This window comes from Dromaius novaehollandiae, unplaced genomic scaffold (assembly GCF_036370855.1).
Source record: "Dromaius novaehollandiae isolate bDroNov1 unplaced genomic scaffold, bDroNov1.hap1 HAP1_SCAFFOLD_27, whole genome shotgun sequence".
NCBI lineage: Eukaryota > Metazoa > Chordata > Aves > Casuariiformes > Dromaiidae > Dromaius > Dromaius novaehollandiae.
In genome coordinates, this window is record NW_026991415.1 from 6,170,745 (window position 1) to 6,191,283 (window position 20,539).

A 20,539-nucleotide genomic window follows, 5' to 3' on the forward strand; every position below is an offset into this window, starting at 1 on the left:
TCACAACCACAAACAATAGCCATGGGCCTAGCACTGACCTATCAGGCACTGAGGCACAAATGACTTCACAACTGCAAATACTAGCCACGTGACCAGAGCTAGCCTATCAGGAACTCAGGCAGAAGTGACCTCACAACCACAAACACCAGCCATGGGCCTACCACTGGCCTATCACACACTGAGGCAGAAGTGACCTCACAAGCACAAAAGCAGCAATGTGCTTGGTGCTGTCTAAGGAGGTACAGAAGCAAAAGTCACCTCACAAGTACAAAAATGAGCAATGCAGCTGCTGGTGGCCGAGCAGATCCTGAGACTGAATGACTTCACCAACACAAACATCAGCAATATGCATCACGCTGGACTCTCAGGTACTGAGGCTGAAGTGACCTCACAGGCAGCCATGAAGCCATTGGTCTGCTCCTGGCCTGTTAGCGACTGAGGCACAGCTGACCTAAACAAGCACAAACAGCAGCAATGTGCCTGCTCATCGCCAATCACACACTGATGCAGAGCTGACCACAAAAGCACAACAGCAGCAATGGGCCTGCTCCCCATTTGTGAGGCACTGAGACACAAGGGACCTCACCAGCATCACCAAAGCTATGTGCGTGCTGTTGGCCCACCAGGTTCAGAGGCACAACTGACCTCACAAGCACAAATGGCATCGACGTGCCTGCTGCTGGCCTAGCTGGTACCGAGTCACAAGTGGTACAAGCAAACCTTCACAGAGGAGAAGCTCACCTGGGCCACTCGCATGGCCCTTGAGTACGCTGTTATCACTCCGTACACAACAGTCTTCTGCAAACGGCTTTCATCTCCTGGCAGGATTCTCCCCAGGTCATGGGACATCTCCACTCTGTCACCCTGGGCACAAATCACAAAAGGCAACGATTGGTCTTGCTTTTCCTTTATGACCACCAAGCCCGAGCTGTGAGCCTTTGCACTGGAGCACCTACACAATGACAGCAGGAGGCCACTGCCATTTCTAGTGCCGAGGTACAGAGATCAGCTGAGGGAGCAGATGCACTGGAAAGGGTTCCTGACACTGTCACATCAACTCAGCGCTGCACCAGCCATCACCCTGATGCCAGACCTCGGCTGTGGCAGCTAGTCTGCAAACACACTGTCTCTGCACCACAGAGCTGGCCCTTCTGCTGGATACAACCAAGTGCCAGCAAGAAGAGATGGATGCAGGACCCTCGCCACTTGCACACTCCCCAGGCACTGCTCTGCTTGCTGCCTTCCCTTGGCTCCTCAACCCACACACACAGGGAAGCTCTTGCAGTAACACCAGGAGGTGGCCAAGGCACTCCAGGCTCACAAGGCAGGTGCGAATGGTCAGCACAAGACCAGGGACAGAGCTGACTCCTTGGGCCATGCTGCTCTTTTCAGTGGGAAGTAGCCTGCTTTCTTTGGGCAGAGCAGGCTGCTGCTTTCCACCCCCATCCCCTCAGGAACCTCCAGCTAGGGATGGGGGGATGGGGATTTTGTTCAGTAATACAAAAGTTAGAGAGACACTGTAGAAACATGTGAGAGTCCTAAAGGCCTCCTGAGCCCAATGTAACCTTGGTTCCTTTCCTTCAGTTCCTTGGACAAGGAGCCCCTGTGAAGGGAAAAAGGCTGCAGAGGCTTTGACATGAGGCCCAAGCAAGGGGACAACCCCAGACTGGAGGTCTGCTGAAATGCCAGCTGTCCTGGCTGCCACGGGCAACCTGGCCCTGGGCACAGCTTCACCCCTCACAGAGCCAGAAGCCCAAGAGCTCTGAGACTTCCTCAGATCAAGCTAAGCAGGCTTTGAGGAATGCACACAAAGGCACTCAAGAGATGCTGGCATTTAATTATAAAGGTGTTGGGCTCATCCTGTATGGCACCACAACCTTCTAGGAAAAGGAGGGGGCACAACAGCATTTGCTGAGCAGGCTGGCAGTAATAACATTTGTGGGACATGGAATTAGCAGCAGAGCAGAGGTAGCAGGAGGTGAACCCACACCCCAAGTCACAAATGGAAGCAAGGCACATTTATGGAAGCCTTCACATCCATACGTAGCCTCATCTCATTCACTTGCAGCTGCTTTCACAGAGGGCTCACCATGTTGGCAGAGATGTTGACAGGTCCAGGGACACACCCTGGCATCCAGCCTCCATCCTCAGGGGCTCCAGCACTGCACTGCGAACCTACATGAGTGGAGCAACCTAGAAAGAAAGAAAGAATCAGACTGTTACTGTCAGTTCTGCTGGCCTTGCAGAGTCACAACAGTCAGGGGCAAATGTCTCCCCTCTGTACTGGGCTGTATTTGTGAGAGCACAGCGAGCAGGGCCACTGAGATGTCCTGCCCCTCTTTCTGGCACAGGGGAGACCACGTCTGTATACCAGGTCCTGTTTGTGCTCTCCCATTCTGCAAAGGCACTAACACACAGGAGGGAATCCAGCACAGGGACACCAAGATGGTCCAGCCTGGAGCATGAGCATGGGGCATATAAGGAGAGGCTGGGAGAGCTGGATTTGTGCAGCCTAGACAAAAGAAGGCCAAGGGGCATCTTCATGCTGTGCACAGCTACCGTATGGAGGGCACAGAGAAGACAGAGCTGGATTTTCTTGGAAGTGCACACTAATAGCAGGAGAGGCAACAGGGACAAATTGGACAACAGGACATTCTTCTTAGATGTTAAGAAAAAAACTTTTTCTCCAGGAGGGTGGCCAAACTGTGGCGCAGGGATCCAGAGAGCTTCTCACATCTCCATCCTCGGAGATAATCAAAACTTCACTGGAAAAGGCCTAAAGATACCTCCTCTCCTGGGACCGGCCTTGAGCAGAGCATTGGATCCCTACCTCCAGATGTCTCCCCCATTACAGGCTCAAGGAATTTCCTATTCTGAGACTCTTGCCAAAGGGACCAGAGGCTTTGGAGATGTCGCCTCCACCGCCAACCACAGACAGGTGTCTCAGGGCCACCCATCACCCTGAGAGGCCTGACTTCTGGTGAGGTGGCATCTGCCCTGTCTGCAAGGGTCTGGGGAGGCACAAAGGGGAGAAACGGCTGTGACTGCTTTGATTAACTACCCATCTCTCAGATCGGTCAGAATGAATTAGGGTCTGAGATGGGAAGACGCAATGAGGGTCCAGCTTCAACAGAAAGCCATTAAGGAATGAGAAGAGAACTTTCTCTAGCAGAGTCAGTAAAATCCCAAAGACTCATGGAAGCATCAAGACCATCAGAAACTGCAAGCCTGGACCTCAGCTGACAGAAGCCAGCAAACAAAGAGCAACTCTGGCTGGCACCCAGATTTTCCAAGGAGGGAACATGGTCACCAACAGTCCTCACCCAGGTCTCCCAGAAGGACTCCGTGATGGCAGGCTGGGCTCTGGGAGCAGAGCACTGCTCTCTCCAGCCACCTCCTCCCATGCTCAGCAGCAAAACACTGGGGCCAACACCCAGCTCCACCACAGGGCACCCCGCACTGTGACACACCGCTACCCCCGCACCTCACAGAGGGTTGGCAGCCAACACGTGCTTGTGCATCAGCGACACACAGGGCACAGCACCACACATGGCAGCAGACAGGGCACCCGGAAGGGCCCCAAAACACAGACAGCCCAACTCTCCATCCCCTCAATTCCCTTCTAGTCCTCCAAGGCCTTGCAACAGGCACTGCCTCTGAACAGCCACTCACAGCCCGGGGCCTGCTCACTTCCCACCTCCAGGAAGCAGAGGAGAAGGGCTCTCACAGGGGCTCATCAGGCAGCTCTTGCCTCTCGCTTGTGCCTCAACTTCTCTGAAAGCCTCTCTCAGAGCCACTCGGAAATGCCGTTTTCAGAACAGAACAGACCCCTGGGAAGGGCCCCTTGTGAGGACACCAGCAGCCTGCTCACCCTTTGCCCAGCAGCTCCCAAACGCAGCTCTGAGCAGCACCTGGGGGCTGTGGTGGCAGCAGCAGCTCAGGGAAAGGCTGGAGAAGGGGTCTGCGACCCAGGGCAGGGGCAAAGCTTCCTGCCCCCAAACCCCCCAGCCGCCCCGGCCCAGCTGCTTGGGGGCAGCCGGCACGTCTGGCTCGCAGGGCAGCTCCCCCGGGGCCAGGGCGCTTTGTCCTGTGCTCACCGCTTCGCTCCCACCCTGCTTCCCTCTCCGTTTTCCTCCACATGCTGCATTCCCATTGGCTGACAGAGCCACCCGTCCAACCCATTCCCACCCTGCTCCTCAAACTAGCCAATAGGAGGCAACACTGGGGCGTTGCCGGGGGAACGTTGCAGCCTCCTGCCCTGGTGGCCTGCTCTGCCCCTCCCCCCCCCACCACGGTAGGGCGCCATGTTGTGGGCGGCGGCGTGGGGCACGGCAGGGCCTGGGGGCAGCCCAGCACTGTGTGCCAGGGCAGGGTGGGGCCCCGGGGCCCAGCCGCTGCCCCGCAGGGGCTGGGCACTGCTGCAGGGGCCCCGCGGGGCTCCTGGCTGCCCTGTGCGCGGGGGCCGTGCTGGCGGGGGAGCAGCCCCAGGGCTCGGCAGCCCTCGCGCTGCGCCAGGCAGGGCTGGGCCATGGCCAGGCAGGGGCTGCTCTCTGCAGGGCCGCACTGGGCCCCGGCGCGTCACTCCACAGGGCTGAGGAGCCCCAGAGCCCCGGGGCAGCCAGCGCCAGAGCAGCTCTGGGCCTGCCGGTGCTGGGCAGCAGAGGTGTGGGGCTGGGAGGGGGTGGGGGAGATGGCCCTGCTGGGCTCCCCCCACCACTGCCCCCCACAGCTCAGAGAAACAGGCTTGGGGTCAGCAGGGACTTGTGGGGTGGCGATGGCACCCCCACCTCTTCCCAATCTGCTCCCCCAAACAGGCTGTCTTTTGGGTGCAGAGGTTTGACCCCCTTTTGCAGGAGGACAGGGGCTGTGGCCATGTGAGGACAACATCTCTGAGCCCAAAACATGCTCTGCCAAGTTGGCAGCATAAAAGAATGCAGGGGGGAAGGAAGAGAGGTTCTCCCAAACTGGTAGATGTCTTGGGGTTATTACAAGCTGAAGGTTTCTTTTCCTATGTGGGCATTTCCAGCAGGCTCCTGAGAGCCCCCCAGGAGCTGCAGGACACTACAGCCTCCAGCACACAGAACCCCTTTCCTGCCAGAGCCAGGTCCCAAAGGGGGACCCACTCCCAGGGAAGCCCGGCCATGGATTGCCCCCTACCCTCCACAAGGGGATGGAGCCAACCCCACAGAAGCCTTGGGGCTCAGGGCAGCCCCAGCCCCAGGCCTCAGGAGTCCTAGCTGCCACATGGTCCCCGGAGCCAGACAGGAACCTCAGGCAGGGCTCTTGTGGCAGCCCCAAGCGCTGTCCAGCCACTCCCAGAGCCCAGGATCCACAGCCATTTTTGCAGTTAATGGTCTCTGTGCCACACCTAAGCAAGGAGTTTCTGAAGCCCTTACCCTTGTTGAAGAGCCATAGGAGTGCTGGGAAGAAGGAACTGCGGTGCAGGCTGGTGGTCTTGGTCCAGCAGCCCTCCATCTCGCTGGCCCCCCTTGCCCGCTTGCCCTCAGATTGCCTCTCCAGCTGGGGAGGAGGGACGGTCTTCCCATCTTGTCACCCAAACTCCTCTCCAATGTGCCCCTTCTCCTCTGCCTGTTGACAAGGGGCCCCAGCGTGGTCCTGCTGCCTCCTGTCCCCTCTCCTTGCCATGGAGCAGCTCTGAAGAGCAGCCGTGGGGAGCACGTGAGCAGTGCTCAGCACCTCCTGGGCCTCCCAGGGAAGTGAGGACACTGCTGCGGCACTGGGGAGACCTCCCTGTGATGTGGCACATCCCACTGTGACCTCAGCTCGTGTCATCTCTGGGCTCAGTAGGTCACCGCCATGGAGGTGGCAGAGCCAGGGAGAGAGCAGACAGATTTCCCCTCACCTCACCTTCCTTCACCCCAGGTATTTTCCAAAACCTTGCTGCTGAATTCTTCAGGAACATCTCCAGAGAGTGCCACACACTGTGATATATCTAAAAGGGACCCTGGAGAGGTCGCTTGTGCACCCCTGCACTGCCAGGTCTCTGCACTGGGCAGACCTGTGTGGGAAGTGGGGTTTGGGGGTTGGTTTGGGGGTTGGCATTTTTTCAAGATGAGATCAAAGGCCTGTGGAGTGAAATAGCACAAAGCATAGTGTGGCCACAGGCTGAGATGCTTTGGAGAGCCTCAAAACTGATTTCTACTGTGGGTTGTGCTTTTTGTAGAAGCAGGACCTTATGGGGAGAGGACACAGCCTTCTTCCTTAAGGCACCAAAGCAGCCTCTTTGTTCTTGAAAGTCCTCAGCAAGGTTTCTCAGTGTGCAGTGCTTAGATGATACACCAGAAAAGGGCAAATATGCCCTGAACAGAGATCATCCTGAGAGCTTTATCTGGGACCATGGTCCCTGCCATGCTTCATAGCCATGGTTACTGGAGTGCATGAACATGATGCTGCCCATTAAGAGGAAAGAAAAAATATATAGAAATAGTAAAAATGTGTGAAGCTTTTGAAAAGAGGATTTTTTTTGTCAATGATCACATTGAGTTATTTTTTGAGATGATTTCAGCTTATGACTGGAATCTCCTTTTGGGGCTTGATTCATCTGACCACACCGAGAGGCTGTTGCTGCCTGAGATGCCCTGGGATAGCTGTTGTGTTCCCACGTGGGGCTGGAGATTTTGGAGGCGGCTCCTACGGGACCTTAGCTTGTCATTAGGAAAAGTATCTCCAAACACCTCAGTTGAGAAACCTATTTCCCTCCATGGACTAGAGAGGGAAGTCCCAACAGCTGGCTTAGACAGAACAGCTGGCTTAGACAGAGACATCTGCACTGACGGGGTCTGGCATGGGGTGAGATCAGCCTCCTCCCTGTTGTCCCCTAAGATGAAGTAGCACTTCACTGACTTCCTGCAGGGAATGTCAAGGGCGTGTGGCTAGATGTTTTAGGGACTCCTTTCAAGCATCACTTTAAGACTGGTATGCTGAGATTTGTGCAAATTTGGCCATGCAAAAATAGACGAAGCGGGTCCCCCTGCTTTCCTCATCAGTTGAGAGAGCCAGATGCCTCCGAGTGCGACATGCTCTGTGCAAAGAGTCAGGAGTGGCACAAAGAGTGAGGAGTGGCATGGACAGCCGTGGGCAGGGGGTAGTTTTCTGCGTACCAGGCTCTGTGTGAGACCAAAAAAACATCTTGCTTAACGATGCAGGCCTGATTATAGCAGAACTGTTTAGAAAATGACATTACAAATGAAACAAGAGAGCAATTGAAAAAAAGAGATTTAAAGCAACGTGTTGTTATACTTTCTAGCTTTTTTTGTGTGTGCTCTTCTTGTCTTTCTTGATTTGTTCTGCTTCAGTATACTAGTCTTCTGTGGAGATTACACATTGTCTTTTTGTCTGAAAAGGAAAGCACTTTTCAGAACTGGGGTGTGATGTAGTCACAGAGTCATGGATTTCAGGTGCCCTGCTGCCCTCTGCCCAGCCTCCCTCTGCAGCTCCCAGGGGCTCCGGTCTCCTGCAGGTAACGTGTGAGAGCTGCCAGGCCCAGGCAGGTGCCGCAGACACACCGGGGCTTCTCCATGGGCCACTGGGTGCTTGTGGTTGGACACCTGAGCTCTGCCTGGAAAGGTGAAGAACTCTTTTGAAAATTACAAAAAGAAATAAAAAAGAGAAAAGAAAGAAAAAGAGACCGTTTTGATCAGCTGAGAGGACTGAATAATACTAATAAAATGTCTGTATTTTCCCATGATGACATAATGGAAATGTTGAGGAAGGTCATGAATCGGGGGGAAGATATATTAATCTGCCCCTTGACTTGCATTACCACTGTTCCGTCTTTTATGCTGTGGCTTTAACCTCACTAATGTTTCACCTATTTCCACATGCCCTGATTAATTTGATCACTTCTAAAGTCAACTTTGTGTCAGATGATCTGGGCATATGCACTTTCCATAGTTTCCCAGTCTTCCTCCTCCCCTTGCTCTTTCTCTTAGCCTTTCAAACAGGACAGGATGCAGGGTATACCCCTGCATACCCCACCTTTACCTGACTTCCCAGTAAAGCATGACCATTCATGAAAACCCTCTGAGCTTGGTCATCCAAGCAGCTTTTTGCCCATCTGGGTGTCTACTGGACATCCACTCCTCCCTTCTCCTCCACAAGTGCAGGTCTTTTATCACAGAAGGCAATCAGGTGGGTCAGGAATGATTCAGCATCAGGAAACCCATGCTGACTGTTGCCAGGCACCTTCTTCGTGTGCCCAGAAATGTGATCAGAGAGCACTGGCTCCATGACACACTCCTCATCAGAGTGAGGCTGAATGGCCTGCAGCTCCCTGGTTTGTCCTTCTGGCCTTTTTGGAAGATGGGCACAGCGTATTCCTTTTTCTGCTCATTGGGACCCGCCCTGATCTCCACAACCTTTCCAAGATGGCAGAGAGCAGCCTTGCTGTCATAGCAGCCAGCCCTGTTCATGTCCGTGGATGTCAGCCATCCTGTCCCCGAGACTTCTAGGGGTTGAGTTCTCGAGACTTGGGCACTGCGGGTTGTTTTTCTCCTCAGGACTCCTGACTCAAGGCACAACAGCTCAGGAGACCTTGTTGGGGAAGGCTGAAGCCAGAAGGACTTGACTTGCCCAGACTTATCTACATCCACTTTACAACAATCCCTGCCCCTTTCAGCAGTGAGCCCACTTCTCCTTGTTGATTCTTGTACTGTCACTGAAGCAGTAGCAGCTTTTCTTCCTATCCTTCACATCCCCTGCAAGTGTCTCTGTCCCAGAGGAGCTTTGGCTTCCTGAACACCATCTCTACTTTGCTGGACAATGTTTCCAAATTCCTCCCTTGCAGCCACTGCCTTCTTCCCCTTTCCATAGGCTGCCTTCTGACCCTGGAGCTCACATGGGAGTTCCCTGTTTAGTCATGCCAGGGTCCAGAGATGTCCCATTTTACAAAGTGTTCATATGGAGGATTCTTGTGCTTGACGGGTGCTGTCCTTAATGACCTGCTGGCTTTCCTGAACTCCTCTGCCCTTCAGAGCTGTCTCCCTTGGTCCATCCCATGCAAGAGCTCCATACAGCCAAGATGCCCCTTCACACAAAGGGCATCCCCTTCCTGATGATCCCTGCTGGTCTCTCGTGAAGAACTTGCACACTGCCATTGAATGACTCCATCATGGCAGTGATCCCACCACATCTCTGGTATTCCAACCATGTGGCATTCCTGTGACAGCTTGTGCATCTCCAGTTGCTTCTGCCTGCACCCCAGGCTGCATGTGTTTGGATATGTGTTGGCTTCAGCACCTCAGCTATGGCACTGACCAAAGATTTGTCAGAGGGAAACATGTTACCAAGGACCTCATGTATGCACAGGTTTTGATTGCAAGTGGTGACACTGCTGGCATAGATAGCAGGTGGCAATGTAATGGTGAAAGGAGGTTCCCAGTAAGAGAGCAAGTCCTGTAGTATCCAAGGCCAGAGAGATATAGAGCTGGGCTGTGCAGGAATGGACGGAGAGGGGCTTGCTGCCTGAGCTGACTCTGCAGCACCTTGGGGCCTGTGGCAGACTTGAACCAATCTCCAAGAAGGACAAGGTGCAACTGAAGAAGGCCCTGAGCCTGGGCAGCCTGTGATCCAGCCACCCTGAGGACACCGTGAGACCAGTCCCTGTTCTTCTCATATTGGGGGGTGAGAAGACATGCAGGGGGAGGAGAGCTAGAAGGGTTGGAGAGTGTAGTGACTAGAGTGGAGACGTTGCTGTGATGTGCCTCTCCCATTTATGAAATGCACTTGGATGCAGACAGTGCAGATTTTGCCTAAAGACAGTGGTGGGATTCATTTGTTTGGGCACAGGCAGGAAACCTGAGATGCCCTGGGACACCGGCACAGCAACCACTCTGAAGGGGCATAGTTTTTCTGTAGGTCCCATGCTGTATCTACTATGGACACGTGGTTGTCCTGGACACCCCAGGCATCTGAAATGGCCCTGCAGGCTTATTTCCATGTCATTAAATCAAGTGTCTGCACTGAACCACAAGAGCTGTTTTTAACATTGGGATCTTCAGATGTCTCAGCTTCCTAGTGAGATGAGCTTTAGTTGCAGTAGGCATCCAGGGTCATTTGAGATGACCAAGAAGATTCCCCACCTGGCCCCCACCTGATGCTCCAGAAGGATGTGGGTCTCCTAGTCGCCCCATCAGAGCAAGCAGACACTGGCACATGCCTGGGACCACCTCTGTCTCCAGCTGTTCCCAGGTGTTTATGTGTGAATAGTTGGCTCCCACCCTCCATCTCCAGTGATTACAATGGGAGCTTAGACAAGGAGCTCCCATGCAGACACCTCTATTGTGCTCACTTTGGCTTTGGTAAGGGGAATCTCACCTCCTGTGTGTTTGTGGGGTTTACAGGAGGGATCTGAATGCCACTGCATCTCAGGGGCTTCTACACTGGCATGAGATGCCCAGATTGAATCATCTGAATCAACACGCAAACCATGTGTCCATGAGCTCCCTTCTAGTCCCCTTCTAGGTGTCCTGCCTAGCTAAGAGATGGAAATAGGGACTTCCAGAGTCGGACATTTCCACCTACCATAGATAGTCATCCTCTGATGAAATAAATTGCCATGTTGGAATCCATCTTTCTCCACTCTTTATAAAAGGACAATAGGTGATTATTTTAGTTTATTGCAGTGAACATTTCCCAGGAGGAGGGAGCACAAGGGACAGAGGAATTCAGGCCTTCAGCTGGGCCTCTGCTCCTGAGTGGGGCCAGGCTCCTGGGATGGAGGGAGCTCATGGCAACCTGGCAGCACTGCCCAGACACAGCTGTGTGCAGGAGCAGCTCCTCTGCCAAGAGCAGCAGGGCTGTGGGCACTGCCTGCTGCTGCTGACATGAGGTGAGAGAAGGCAGAGAGAAATGAGAGGCAGTGTGGAGTGGGAGGATGGCTGAGTGCTCCTTGTGAGAGAAATCTTCACCGCCCCTGACATGGTAAGCGTCTGACTGCAGGGCAATGCTACTGAGGTTCCTGAAGGGATTTTTTGAACCCAGTCCATGCTATAACTGATAGATTCATACGTGAATTCAGTGACCTTTGGCAGGACAGGTTCATTCTCCTGTCGAGAAGGTGCTGCATAGATCAGAGGTGCCAGCAGTGCGAGCTCATGCACAGGTTATGTCCGAAGGGTCATTTCAGAGGAAGGTCAGAAAAAGGCTAATGGAAAGGGAAGGAGTTTTCCTTCTAGTAAAAGCTCGTTAGTACTACTAAAACTAGAAAAAATATATCCTAATTTTGGCAGGGAGAAAAAAGGAAAGAGCCTTCTGATTTGGCAAAGAACATGGACTCTGAAACCTTCACTCTCAGAGATCAATAGGTCTGTGAGAAACTTCAGCAAACCTCTTCAACCCCATCTCAGCCTACAGATAGCACCAGCAGCACCCTTATTCCCTTATAAGCATTTTTCTGACCTGCTCCTTAGGACCCGTGAGAACAGAGATACCTGTGCCCAGTGCCCTGTCCTGGGCACTTTCTGTAGGGCAGAACTGAGCACACAGAGGGTGGGATGGGGTCTGGGAGCACTGACAGGGAAAAGATGTTGGGACAGAGAAAGAGCTGCTGGCAAGGACAGTGCCAGGCAGCAGAGATGGTCAGGGAATGAGAGGGAACTGCCAACAGAATCATTATGGGAGAATGGATTTGAGCAAGTCTTGATCAGTCCCTGCAATGCAGACAGCTTCTTCTAAGCGAGCCTCCCATGTCTCCTCTCCCACCCAGCAGAGCCTCTGCCTTGACAGCCATGGGGTCCAGGGCATGAGCCGCCTCCTCTGCAGGCAGGCCTCCAGCAGAGGAGAGGGGCATCTCTCCTACCACGGGCAAGTTTACTGCTGCCTGACAAAGGGGCTGAGAGCAACTGCCCTGCGATGTCACCATCTGGGAGGCAGCATGCCCAGCTGGGTAAGGTGAAGGCTATCCCGAGTGCCTGTCTGTCTCTCTCTCCTTGCCTCCCTTGGCAGCAGGATCTTTGTGTTGTTCCTTGTTTCCCCTCCTGTCCATGGTGCTCCTGTTCTTCTCTCAGGCTCCCTGGAGTTGGGGTTTTTCAGCTGCAGTTCAGGCACCACCACTGCGAGTTGTGCAAGAGAGGGGTCTGCATGGGAGTGAGGTGTCCGCAGCCCCCTTCTAACCTGTGCAGCTCCAGGAAATGCAGTCTGTGGGATTAGGAATTGAGCTGACCCTCCCTTCAGGAGAGCCCACCTTCAGTCCTAATGTCCTTTGACCATTTCCCTGTCACGTACTGCCAGACTTTGAGCTGCCCTCCAGTAGGACGCCGCTGCCTCATAGCATCTCTGTGATGTCCGAGAGACCCATGAAGAATCTGTAGAGATGCTGAGAGTATGGAAATGGTGTTGGAAAACTGTATAGAGGCAGCTGAAAAGAGCCCTGTGTGTCCTTGGCTAGAAGGGGAGTGTGGAGACCTCCCTCTGGTGCCCTGAGAATGAGAGACAAATTTGGAGATCTGCACTTTAAAAGTGGTGTCCTCTGCTCTCAGCAGCGGCTGGTTTCTTTTTAGTGCAATGTATGAGAGAGTTCATCCTCCAGCTCAAATCATTGTGAGCACAGGACAGCTGGGAAGAAGGCTAATAGACAGACAAGCTGTACCAAGTGGCAGTGAATCTTGTCATTTTTAAAGACGCACAGTAGAAATGCTGAGAATTTCTGCCTTTGAGGAACACTCCCCAGGGGGGACAGGGCATCTCAAAGAAAATAAACATTATTAAAAATTCCCTAAAACGCTGTTTCTCAACCCTCATTCTTTAGAGCAGGTAGTGAAGACACTGAAAAGCCATTGCACATGATGAATAGATTTTATATGGCCAATTCCCTGTGGGACACCAGGGACATTTCCTATTCAGGATGTGCTGCCCAGGTCTTCCTGCTTCTCTTCCTGTTTGCAGCCGAGTATTCTCTCCTCACAGTCATGGCCTATGACCGCTACATTGCCATCTGCAGACCCCTGCACTACAAGACCCTCATGGGCAGCAGAGCTTGTGCCAAAATGGCAGCAGCTGCCTGGGCCAGTGGTTTTCTCTATGCTCTCCTGCACACTACTAACACATTTTCCATACCACTCTGCCAAGGCAATGCCCTGGACCAGTTCTTCTGTGAGATTCCCCAGATCCTCAAGCTCTCCTGCTCAGACTCCTACCTCACGGAAGTTGCCCTTCTTGTGGTTAGTGCATGTTTATTCTTTGGGTGTTTCATTTTCATTGTGGTGTCCTACGTGCAGATCTTCACTGCTGTGCTGAGGATCCCCTCTGAGCAGGGCCGGCACAAAGCCTTTTCCATGTGCCTCCTGCACCTGGCCGTGGTCTCCCTGTTTGTCAGCACTGACATGTTTGCCTACCTGAAGCCCCCCTCCATCTCCTCCCCAGCTCTGGATCTGGTGGTGGCTGTTCTGTATGCGGTGGTGCCTCCAGCAGTGAATCCCCTCATCTACAGTTTGAGGAACAAGGAGCTCAAGGAGGCACTGAAGAAACTGATGCAGTGGGTACAAGGTCAGCGCCAATAACTTTCCCACTACATACACTCCCCAGGGTATCTGTCAGCAAGGCTCTGTGTTGTGCATTTCTTTCTTTCTCAGTTTTCTCTTTTACATCCATGTGAAAAGAAATAATATTCCAGTTCATATCACACATCCTTAGGAATCTCTCGTTTGAATCTGACCCAGAGACCATGTTGAAGCAGGAAGCCAGACTTCCCCCTTTGCCAGCAGAGATGGGGGAATCTCAGATCCTGCTAGTGTGAGATCTCTTGGATGCCCTCAGTGAAACAAGAAAAGTCTGGTTTTGGCAGCATCTGTTTTAGTGCTGCCACAGCAGGCATTTCCTTGCTGCAGCCTTGGCCTGAGGGCTGCAGCTTTCCTGAAGACACATCCACCAACAGCAGCAGGACTTTCTCTTTCCAGGGCTGGTCTCCTCCCTTCCAAACTCTCCTGCTGTGCTCTGGTGTGCGCTTATGGCCTAAGGGCTCTCCCAACGTGGTGGTGGGAAGGTTGTGCTTCCCTGTGCATTCCTGTGAGCACAGGCAGGACCAGACATTCGGCACATTTGTGCCAGAGCTGGCCTCTGGCATAGCATTTCTGTAGTAAAAGGCGATCTCCTTAGAGACGTGCCTGAAGTCTGGCCTTTCTTCAGAAGATGGAGGCTCACAAAAGAGCCTGCTGCTCTGCTTGTCAACTCCATGGGCTCTGGGGCATGAGCTCATAGTCCCAGTGTGATCTGTTAGGGACAAAGCACTGGATTCAGGGCTCATTTCTCAGTGACCAGGGCCAGTGGGGATGGGCAAGGGTCTCTGAATTGCCTGCATGGGGCTGTCTCACAGGTGACAGTGCCAATGAGAGATGCTCATCCTTATGGAGGGAAACCTGAGCTCCCAGGAGACCACAGGGGATCTCTAGGGACAGCGTGTGCCTAGGGTGGGCAGTGAGTGGAGCCTCACAAAGTGAGGGATGGTCCATGGTGCAGTAACCAGAAGGTAGAGCACTAAATCCAGGTATGCAGGGGGAAACAAGGGCTCTGCAATCCCCAGAGAGGCAGTGGGGACCCAGGAGGCCCAGGGAAGGGGCACTGGAGAGTGATTCCTGCACCCTGAGTGAAACACCACAGGCTGGAGCTAGTGACCACCCAAACACATCTCCTGCCATTGCAAATGCCCTGGGGTAACTCTGAGCACTGTCCATGAGCACAGACACACGCGAGCAATATCACTGCTCCCTGCCCAGCTGGGTCTGCTTCCCACCCCAACCAGCACGGCCAGTGTGGGATAGCCACGTAGCCTCACAGCCCGATCGCCTTGCAGAGCAGCACCACCAGCCTGAGGCCCTGTGGGGAGCACAGGGCAGGGGTGCAGGAATGGCCAGGCCAGCACAGACACTCTGACCTGGGGAAAGGCTCTCTGGGGAGCAGGGATGTCCCAGGAGAAAAGCAGGGCAGCATTCAGAGAGAGGAAACGAGAAGGAGAAACAGGTTTCTCTGTGCACCAGCTCAGGACAGGCTGCTTTGTCCCTGGGGCAGCAGGAGCTGCTGGAGGGGCTGCAGGGCCAGGGCTCTGGTGCTGTGCTGGGCAGTGGGGTGGGCATGGAGGGGCTGCAGGCAGAGAGGGAGGGGGATGTGCTGGGCACAAGAGCAGGGGAGACAGAGAGTGTCCTGTGTCATTGCAAGGCCTCCTCCTCCATGTTGGGGAGCTGCTGCCCTTGTCCTTGGGCTGTGCCTGAGCTATGCTGTGGACATGCCTGTGCCTGGCCCTGCAGTTCTCAGGTGCTGACCTGACCCTGTCCCCATCCTCCTGATCTGACCCCCCCATCTCTACCTCAGACCTGCCCCCTCACTACAGTCAGGAAAGCCTTGGCAAGGAAAGCTGTGACCTGAGCAGATCTCAGAGGCTGTAGGTACAAAAGGTGACCCTAGCTCCATAGCAACTCCTGCCTGACAGCCAATTTAAAGGTGTAAGCAGGAGAGCTTTGGATTTGGGACCCCTACCCAGGTAACACTGCACAGAAAGTCTGAGCTGGGCAAAAAAGTGAGCCAGGCACTTGGGCCTCATTTTATGATGCATAGTTATGACCAGAGGTTTTTCTGTATCACAGCTCAACAGTTTATGAACCATTTGTGCCAGGGTTCCTACTATAAAGATTATGTTGTCAGGAGCACCATGAGCGGGGCTGCTCCCTGTGGGAAGCAGAGTCAGGAGCTGAGGGTGCCGGTAAGGCAGGGCAGGGCAGGGTCCCACTGACGAGAGCTGCCATCCCACAGTGCTTGGACAAGAGGAGCAGAGCAGGTTTGGAGATGGTAACTGGGGTCAGGAACAGTCCAGCAATGGCCAGACAAGACTGTAATGCTCCAGCCAGCCTTGCTTTGTGCAGGAGGTTGGACTGGAGACCTCCAGAGGCCCCTTCCCACCAAAATGCCTCTGCAACTCCATGAATTCCTGTTCCTCAGCCTCTGTCCCAGCTGTGCTGGGACAGGGACAAGAGCACCTGGGGCAGGGCAGAACAAGCACAGCTGGGAGAGCATCAGTGGAAGATCTAAAGGTGCCTGGCTCAGGCCTGGGCTTTGGAAATCTCCCTCACGCACCCCAAGAGGCTCTGTCTGCCCCTTCCACCCTGCCCTGTGCTCCCCTCCCCTCAGCCAAAGTGGAGTCCAGCATCGCCTGGGGACTCTCTTCCCCATGGGGAGCAGAGGGAGGGCCTTCACCAGCCCCACACTGCCATTTCCAACCCCAGACTTTGCAACTGTGTGTGTGTGGCTCTGCCCACTTGCCTTTCCCAGTCACGGCTGCACTGAAAACCATGAAAATCCCAGTGTTCCTGCCCCCAAGCTGGCATCCACCACACGCCCGGAACCTTGCCAGATACAAAGGCATCGCCCACCAGTGCTCCAGCCATGTAGCTAAGGGCAGGGGTCTTCGCCCCAATTTCCCTGCTCCTCCCCTGCTCCTGGCACCGCTGCTGCTGTGCCCATGTCAAACCCTCCTGCCACCAGACTGCCCCAGGGCCCGAGGCAGCTCCAGCTCCCTCCGGGGCTGCTCTGGAGCCTTTCAGGAGTGGGCTGAGGCAGAGCTGGCACCAGAGACTTCTGACATGAAAAGGGTGAGGTTATTATTAAATGACTATTAAATGATCCCCCAGAGTCTGGGGGATCTGAGCACCTGGCCCCTGCCCAGCCCAGCCTGTGCCCCACACAGGGGTCAGCAGACAGCCATGCGCTGGGATCTGCCGCGACCTGGTGCAGAAGAGAGGCCCTGCAAGGCTGGCCTTTTCCTCTCCATGGGGATATGGAGACCTGCAGGAGGATGGAGCTGGCCATGCACCACCCCACAGCTGGGGTCAGCAGCCAGTGCTGCAAAGGGCTGATGTGAGGGGCTGCTCTGGGACGATGGCCCTGGGGCAGCTTCCCCAGTGTGTCCGTGCAACACAGGGAGCAACCTGGGCTCTTCTTTCCTGCACCTGCCATGTCCTGCTGCCTTTCCCAGCAGACCTGCATTTGCCCTGCAAGGACAGGGCTCTCTGCTCCCACACTACTGTTGACACGCAGGAGCTGCCTGCTGGCATTCTTCTCCTCCTGGGTCCTTTCCAGACCAGACCAGACCCTCCCCAGCTCTCCCCACCTCCCCTGCCCTCTCCCCAGCCCACCCAGCACAGCAGACCAGGCTGGGGTGGCCCCGCAGCAGTGCCCAACGCAGGGGGCTGCAGAGCTCTGGGCACTCACCCCACAGCCCCAGCCCCTCTGCAGGCCACAGCAGCTGCTGGGGGGCAGAGAGGGGTGTCAGCCTCCCCGTCAGCCCCCGGGCTGGGGGCCAGCAGTGGCACAAGGAAATGGAGGCCAGGCACTCCAGGTCTCCACTGCTCTCATGACCAGAGATCCTTAACCCTGGCTGCCTGCAGCCCCTCTGGCAGCCCCCCTTCCCAGGACAGCACAAGAGTCCTGGCCCCGGGGCTCCTCAGGCAGCTCCAGTGACAGGGCAGCCTGCCCGGAGCTCACACACACACAGAAACAGGTTTTCATTTCTTCCTCCCCACAAGCACACAGTTGCTCCTTTGCTCTTCTCTGGAGACGTCCCTGCTCTCCAGAGAGCCTTTCTTCAGGTCAGTGTGTCCGTGCTGGCCTGATCGGCCATTCCTGCACCCCTCCCCTGTGCTCCCTGCAGGGCCTCAGGCTGGCTGTGCTGCTCTGCAGGGCAAGTGGGCTGTGGGGTCCTGGGGTGTCTCCGCACTGGTCATGCTGGTGAGGGCAGACCCAGCTGGACCAGCATCATGGCACCTGACAAACCCTCCCCAGGGTCTGTGGCTGTGGAGGATGCTTGGAGCAATCACAGGCCATTTCACATTGCTCAGGAGGTGTTCAGGGGCATCAATTAGACCCAGCCCACTCCCTCTGCTGAGACTGCAGAGCCCTGATTTGGGGCATTCCCTGGTTTGGCCCTTCACCTTTGGGAGACTCCACTTGGTTTGGGAGTCTCCACTCACTGCCCATCCCAGGCACACGCTGCCCCTGGAGATGCCCTGTGCTCTCCAGGTGGCTTCATACTCCCTTCCAGAAGGACGGGCATCTGTCACCAGCCCTCTAATAGGTGACACAGTCCCTGCCAGATACCCCTTGACCACTCACCTTCCCCATGGACATGGGGCATCCACAAGTGACAGCTGAATCCAGCCCTCATTCCCTCACACATTACCCAAAAGAGCTCACGTTCCTTAGTCCATGGAAATCCCAGGCACAGCAACAGGGTGCAATTCCCTGAGCTCATTCTTGGCTCCAGCTTGGGAAGAAGAGCCCATTGCTCAGGCACAGGACTAAGGAGATCCCCTTTTATTACAGAGATGCTACTTGGGAGGCCAGCTCTGACACAGTGATCGGCAGATTTACACATGGCCTCTGGGTCACACGGATGGGGCTTGTGCTCCTGGAGAAGTGTGATGAATTCAGACATGTGTGTACAAACATGGCTATCACAGACAGAACTCCCAAGGCACAAGAGCTGTCTGAGGTAAACTGGGAATTGCTTGTGAGGAGAGATGGGCAGCTCATTGCTGCTGAAACAGTACCAGCTGAATCAGTTTCCTCAGGGCATCCTTGAGCTCCTTGTTCCTCATGCTGTAGATGAGGGGGTTCACTGCTGGAGGCACCATTGAATACAGAACAGCCAGCACCAGATCCGGAGCTGGGGAGGAGAGGGAGGGGGGCTTCAGGTAGGCAAAAAATGAAGTACTGACAAACAGGGAGACCACGGCCAGGTGCGGGAGGCACATGGAAAAGGCTTTGTGTCGTCCCTGCTCAGAGGGGATCCTCAGCACAGCAGTGAAGATCTGCACGTAGGACAGCACAATGAAAATGAAACACCCAAAGACTAAAGAGGCACTAACCACAAGAAGCCCGACTTCTCTGAGGTAGGATTCTGAGCAGGAGAGCTTGAGGATCTTGGGGATTTCACAGAAGAACTGGTCCACTGTGTTGCCTTGGCAGAGTGGTATTGAAAATGTGTTAGCAGTGTGCAGGAGAGCATTGAGAAAGCCACTGGCCCAGGCAGCTGCTGCCATTTTGACACAAGCTCTGCTGCCCATGAGGGTCCCGTAGTGCAGGGGTTTGCAGATGGTAACAGTGGTCATAGGCCATGACTGTGAGGAGAGAATACTCTGCTCCAAGCAAGAATAGAACCAGGAAGAGCTGGGCAGCACATCCCGAGTAGGAAATGGCCCTGGTGTCCCTCAGGGAATTGGCCATGGATTTGGGAACAGTGGTGGAGATGGAGCCAAGGTCGAGGATGGAGAGGTTGAGGAGGAAGAAATACATGGGGGTGTGGATGTGGTGGTCGCAGGCTACGGCTGTGATGATGAGGCCGTTGCCCAGGAGGGCAGCCAGGTAGATGCCCAGGAAGAGCGAGAAGTGCAAGAGCTGCAGCTCCCATGCGTCTGCAAACCCCAGGAGGAGGAACTCATTGAGGGAGCTGCCGTTGGACTTTTTGCTATCTCTAGGCATGGGGGACTGTCGAAAAGGAAAAGACATTGACAAGTTAGGAGAGAATTGTCAAGAAAAAAAACAATCCCCAGAATGTTCCAGTTCTCATACAACCCCCCACTTTGCTTCTCTTTACCAAGAGGATCTTTGTGCAGCTCCGTTGCTTGAGCTCCACTTTGCACTGGCTGAGTGTGCTGTGAGGAGCAGGGGCCTCTGCCCGTGGACTCCAGAGGAGTCAGTGCAGCTGTACAGCAGTGGGAACGGGGCAATGGGGGTGACTAGACCTGACATTCACAGTTCCTGCCAAGTGAAATCCACTAGTGATGTAGAAGAGCTTTTCAGTGTCTTCACTCCCAGTTGTAAAGGATGAGGTTTGAGGAACAGAGTTTTAGGGATTTTGTAGCTATTTTATTTTCTTTTAGATGTCACCCCTGGTGAGTGTTCCTCAAAGGTAGAAATCCTTGGCATTTCTACTGTGAGTCGTGAGAGGAAAGCATCCACTGTTCCTTGTTGCAGAGTGAGGACATCTCGTCTGTCTATTAGTCACATTCCCAGCTGTCCTGCACTCTCACCTCTTTGAGCTGGAGGATGATGTTACCCTAAAAAGAAGCCACACTCCCCTTCTAGCCAAGGACACACAGGGCTCTTTTCAGATGCCCATATACAGCCTCCCACCACCATCTCCATACTCTCAGCATCTCTGCACCTTCTTCATTTGTCTCTCAGATATCACAGAGATGCTATGAGACAGCAGTGCCTTTCTAGAGGGCAGCTTGCAGCCCAACAGGACCCAAAAAGGAAATGGTCAAAGGATCATTAGGACTGAAGACAGGCCCTCCTTAAGGGAGAGTCAGCTCATTTCCCAACTCCAGAGCTCCACAGGTCAGAAGGGGGCTGGGGAAACCTCACTGCCATGCAGATCCCTCTGTTGCACAACTTGCAGCGCTGCTGTCTGAACCCCACCCCTGAGACCTGAGAGCAAGAACAGGAGCAGCATGGACAGGAGGAGAAAGAAGGAGCAACCCCATGATCCTGTTGCCAAGGGAGGCAAGGAAAAAGAGAGACGTACGGGCACTTA

The 20,539-nt window shown here is 54.5% G+C and overlaps 1 protein-coding gene across 1 annotated transcript; it reads right to left on the reverse strand.

The window, feature by feature from the left end:
* Positions 1–699: 699 nt before the first annotated feature.
* LOC135326367 (olfactory receptor 14A16-like) lies at positions 700–19,112 on the reverse strand. The gene is made up of 2 exons (XM_064504249.1): positions 18,624–19,112; positions 700–864 (listed from the first exon to the last, which is right to left on the reverse strand). The coding sequence occupies exons 1-2, from the start codon at positions 19,110–19,112 to the stop codon at positions 700–702; spliced, it is 654 nt and encodes a 217-aa protein (XP_064360319.1).
* Positions 19,113–20,539: the final 1,427 nt, after the last annotated feature.

Excerpts from the sequence above, each read along its gene's own strand:
- LOC135326367 (XM_064504249.1), bottom strand. The coding sequence starts at position 19,112 with ATGACCACTGTTACCATCTGCAAACCCCTGCACTACGGGACCCTCATG. Across the intron at positions 865-18,623 it reads TGTATTCAATGGTGCCTCCA|GGTGACAGAGTGGAGATGTC; the intron begins GCAGTGAACCCC and ends ATTTGTGCCCAG.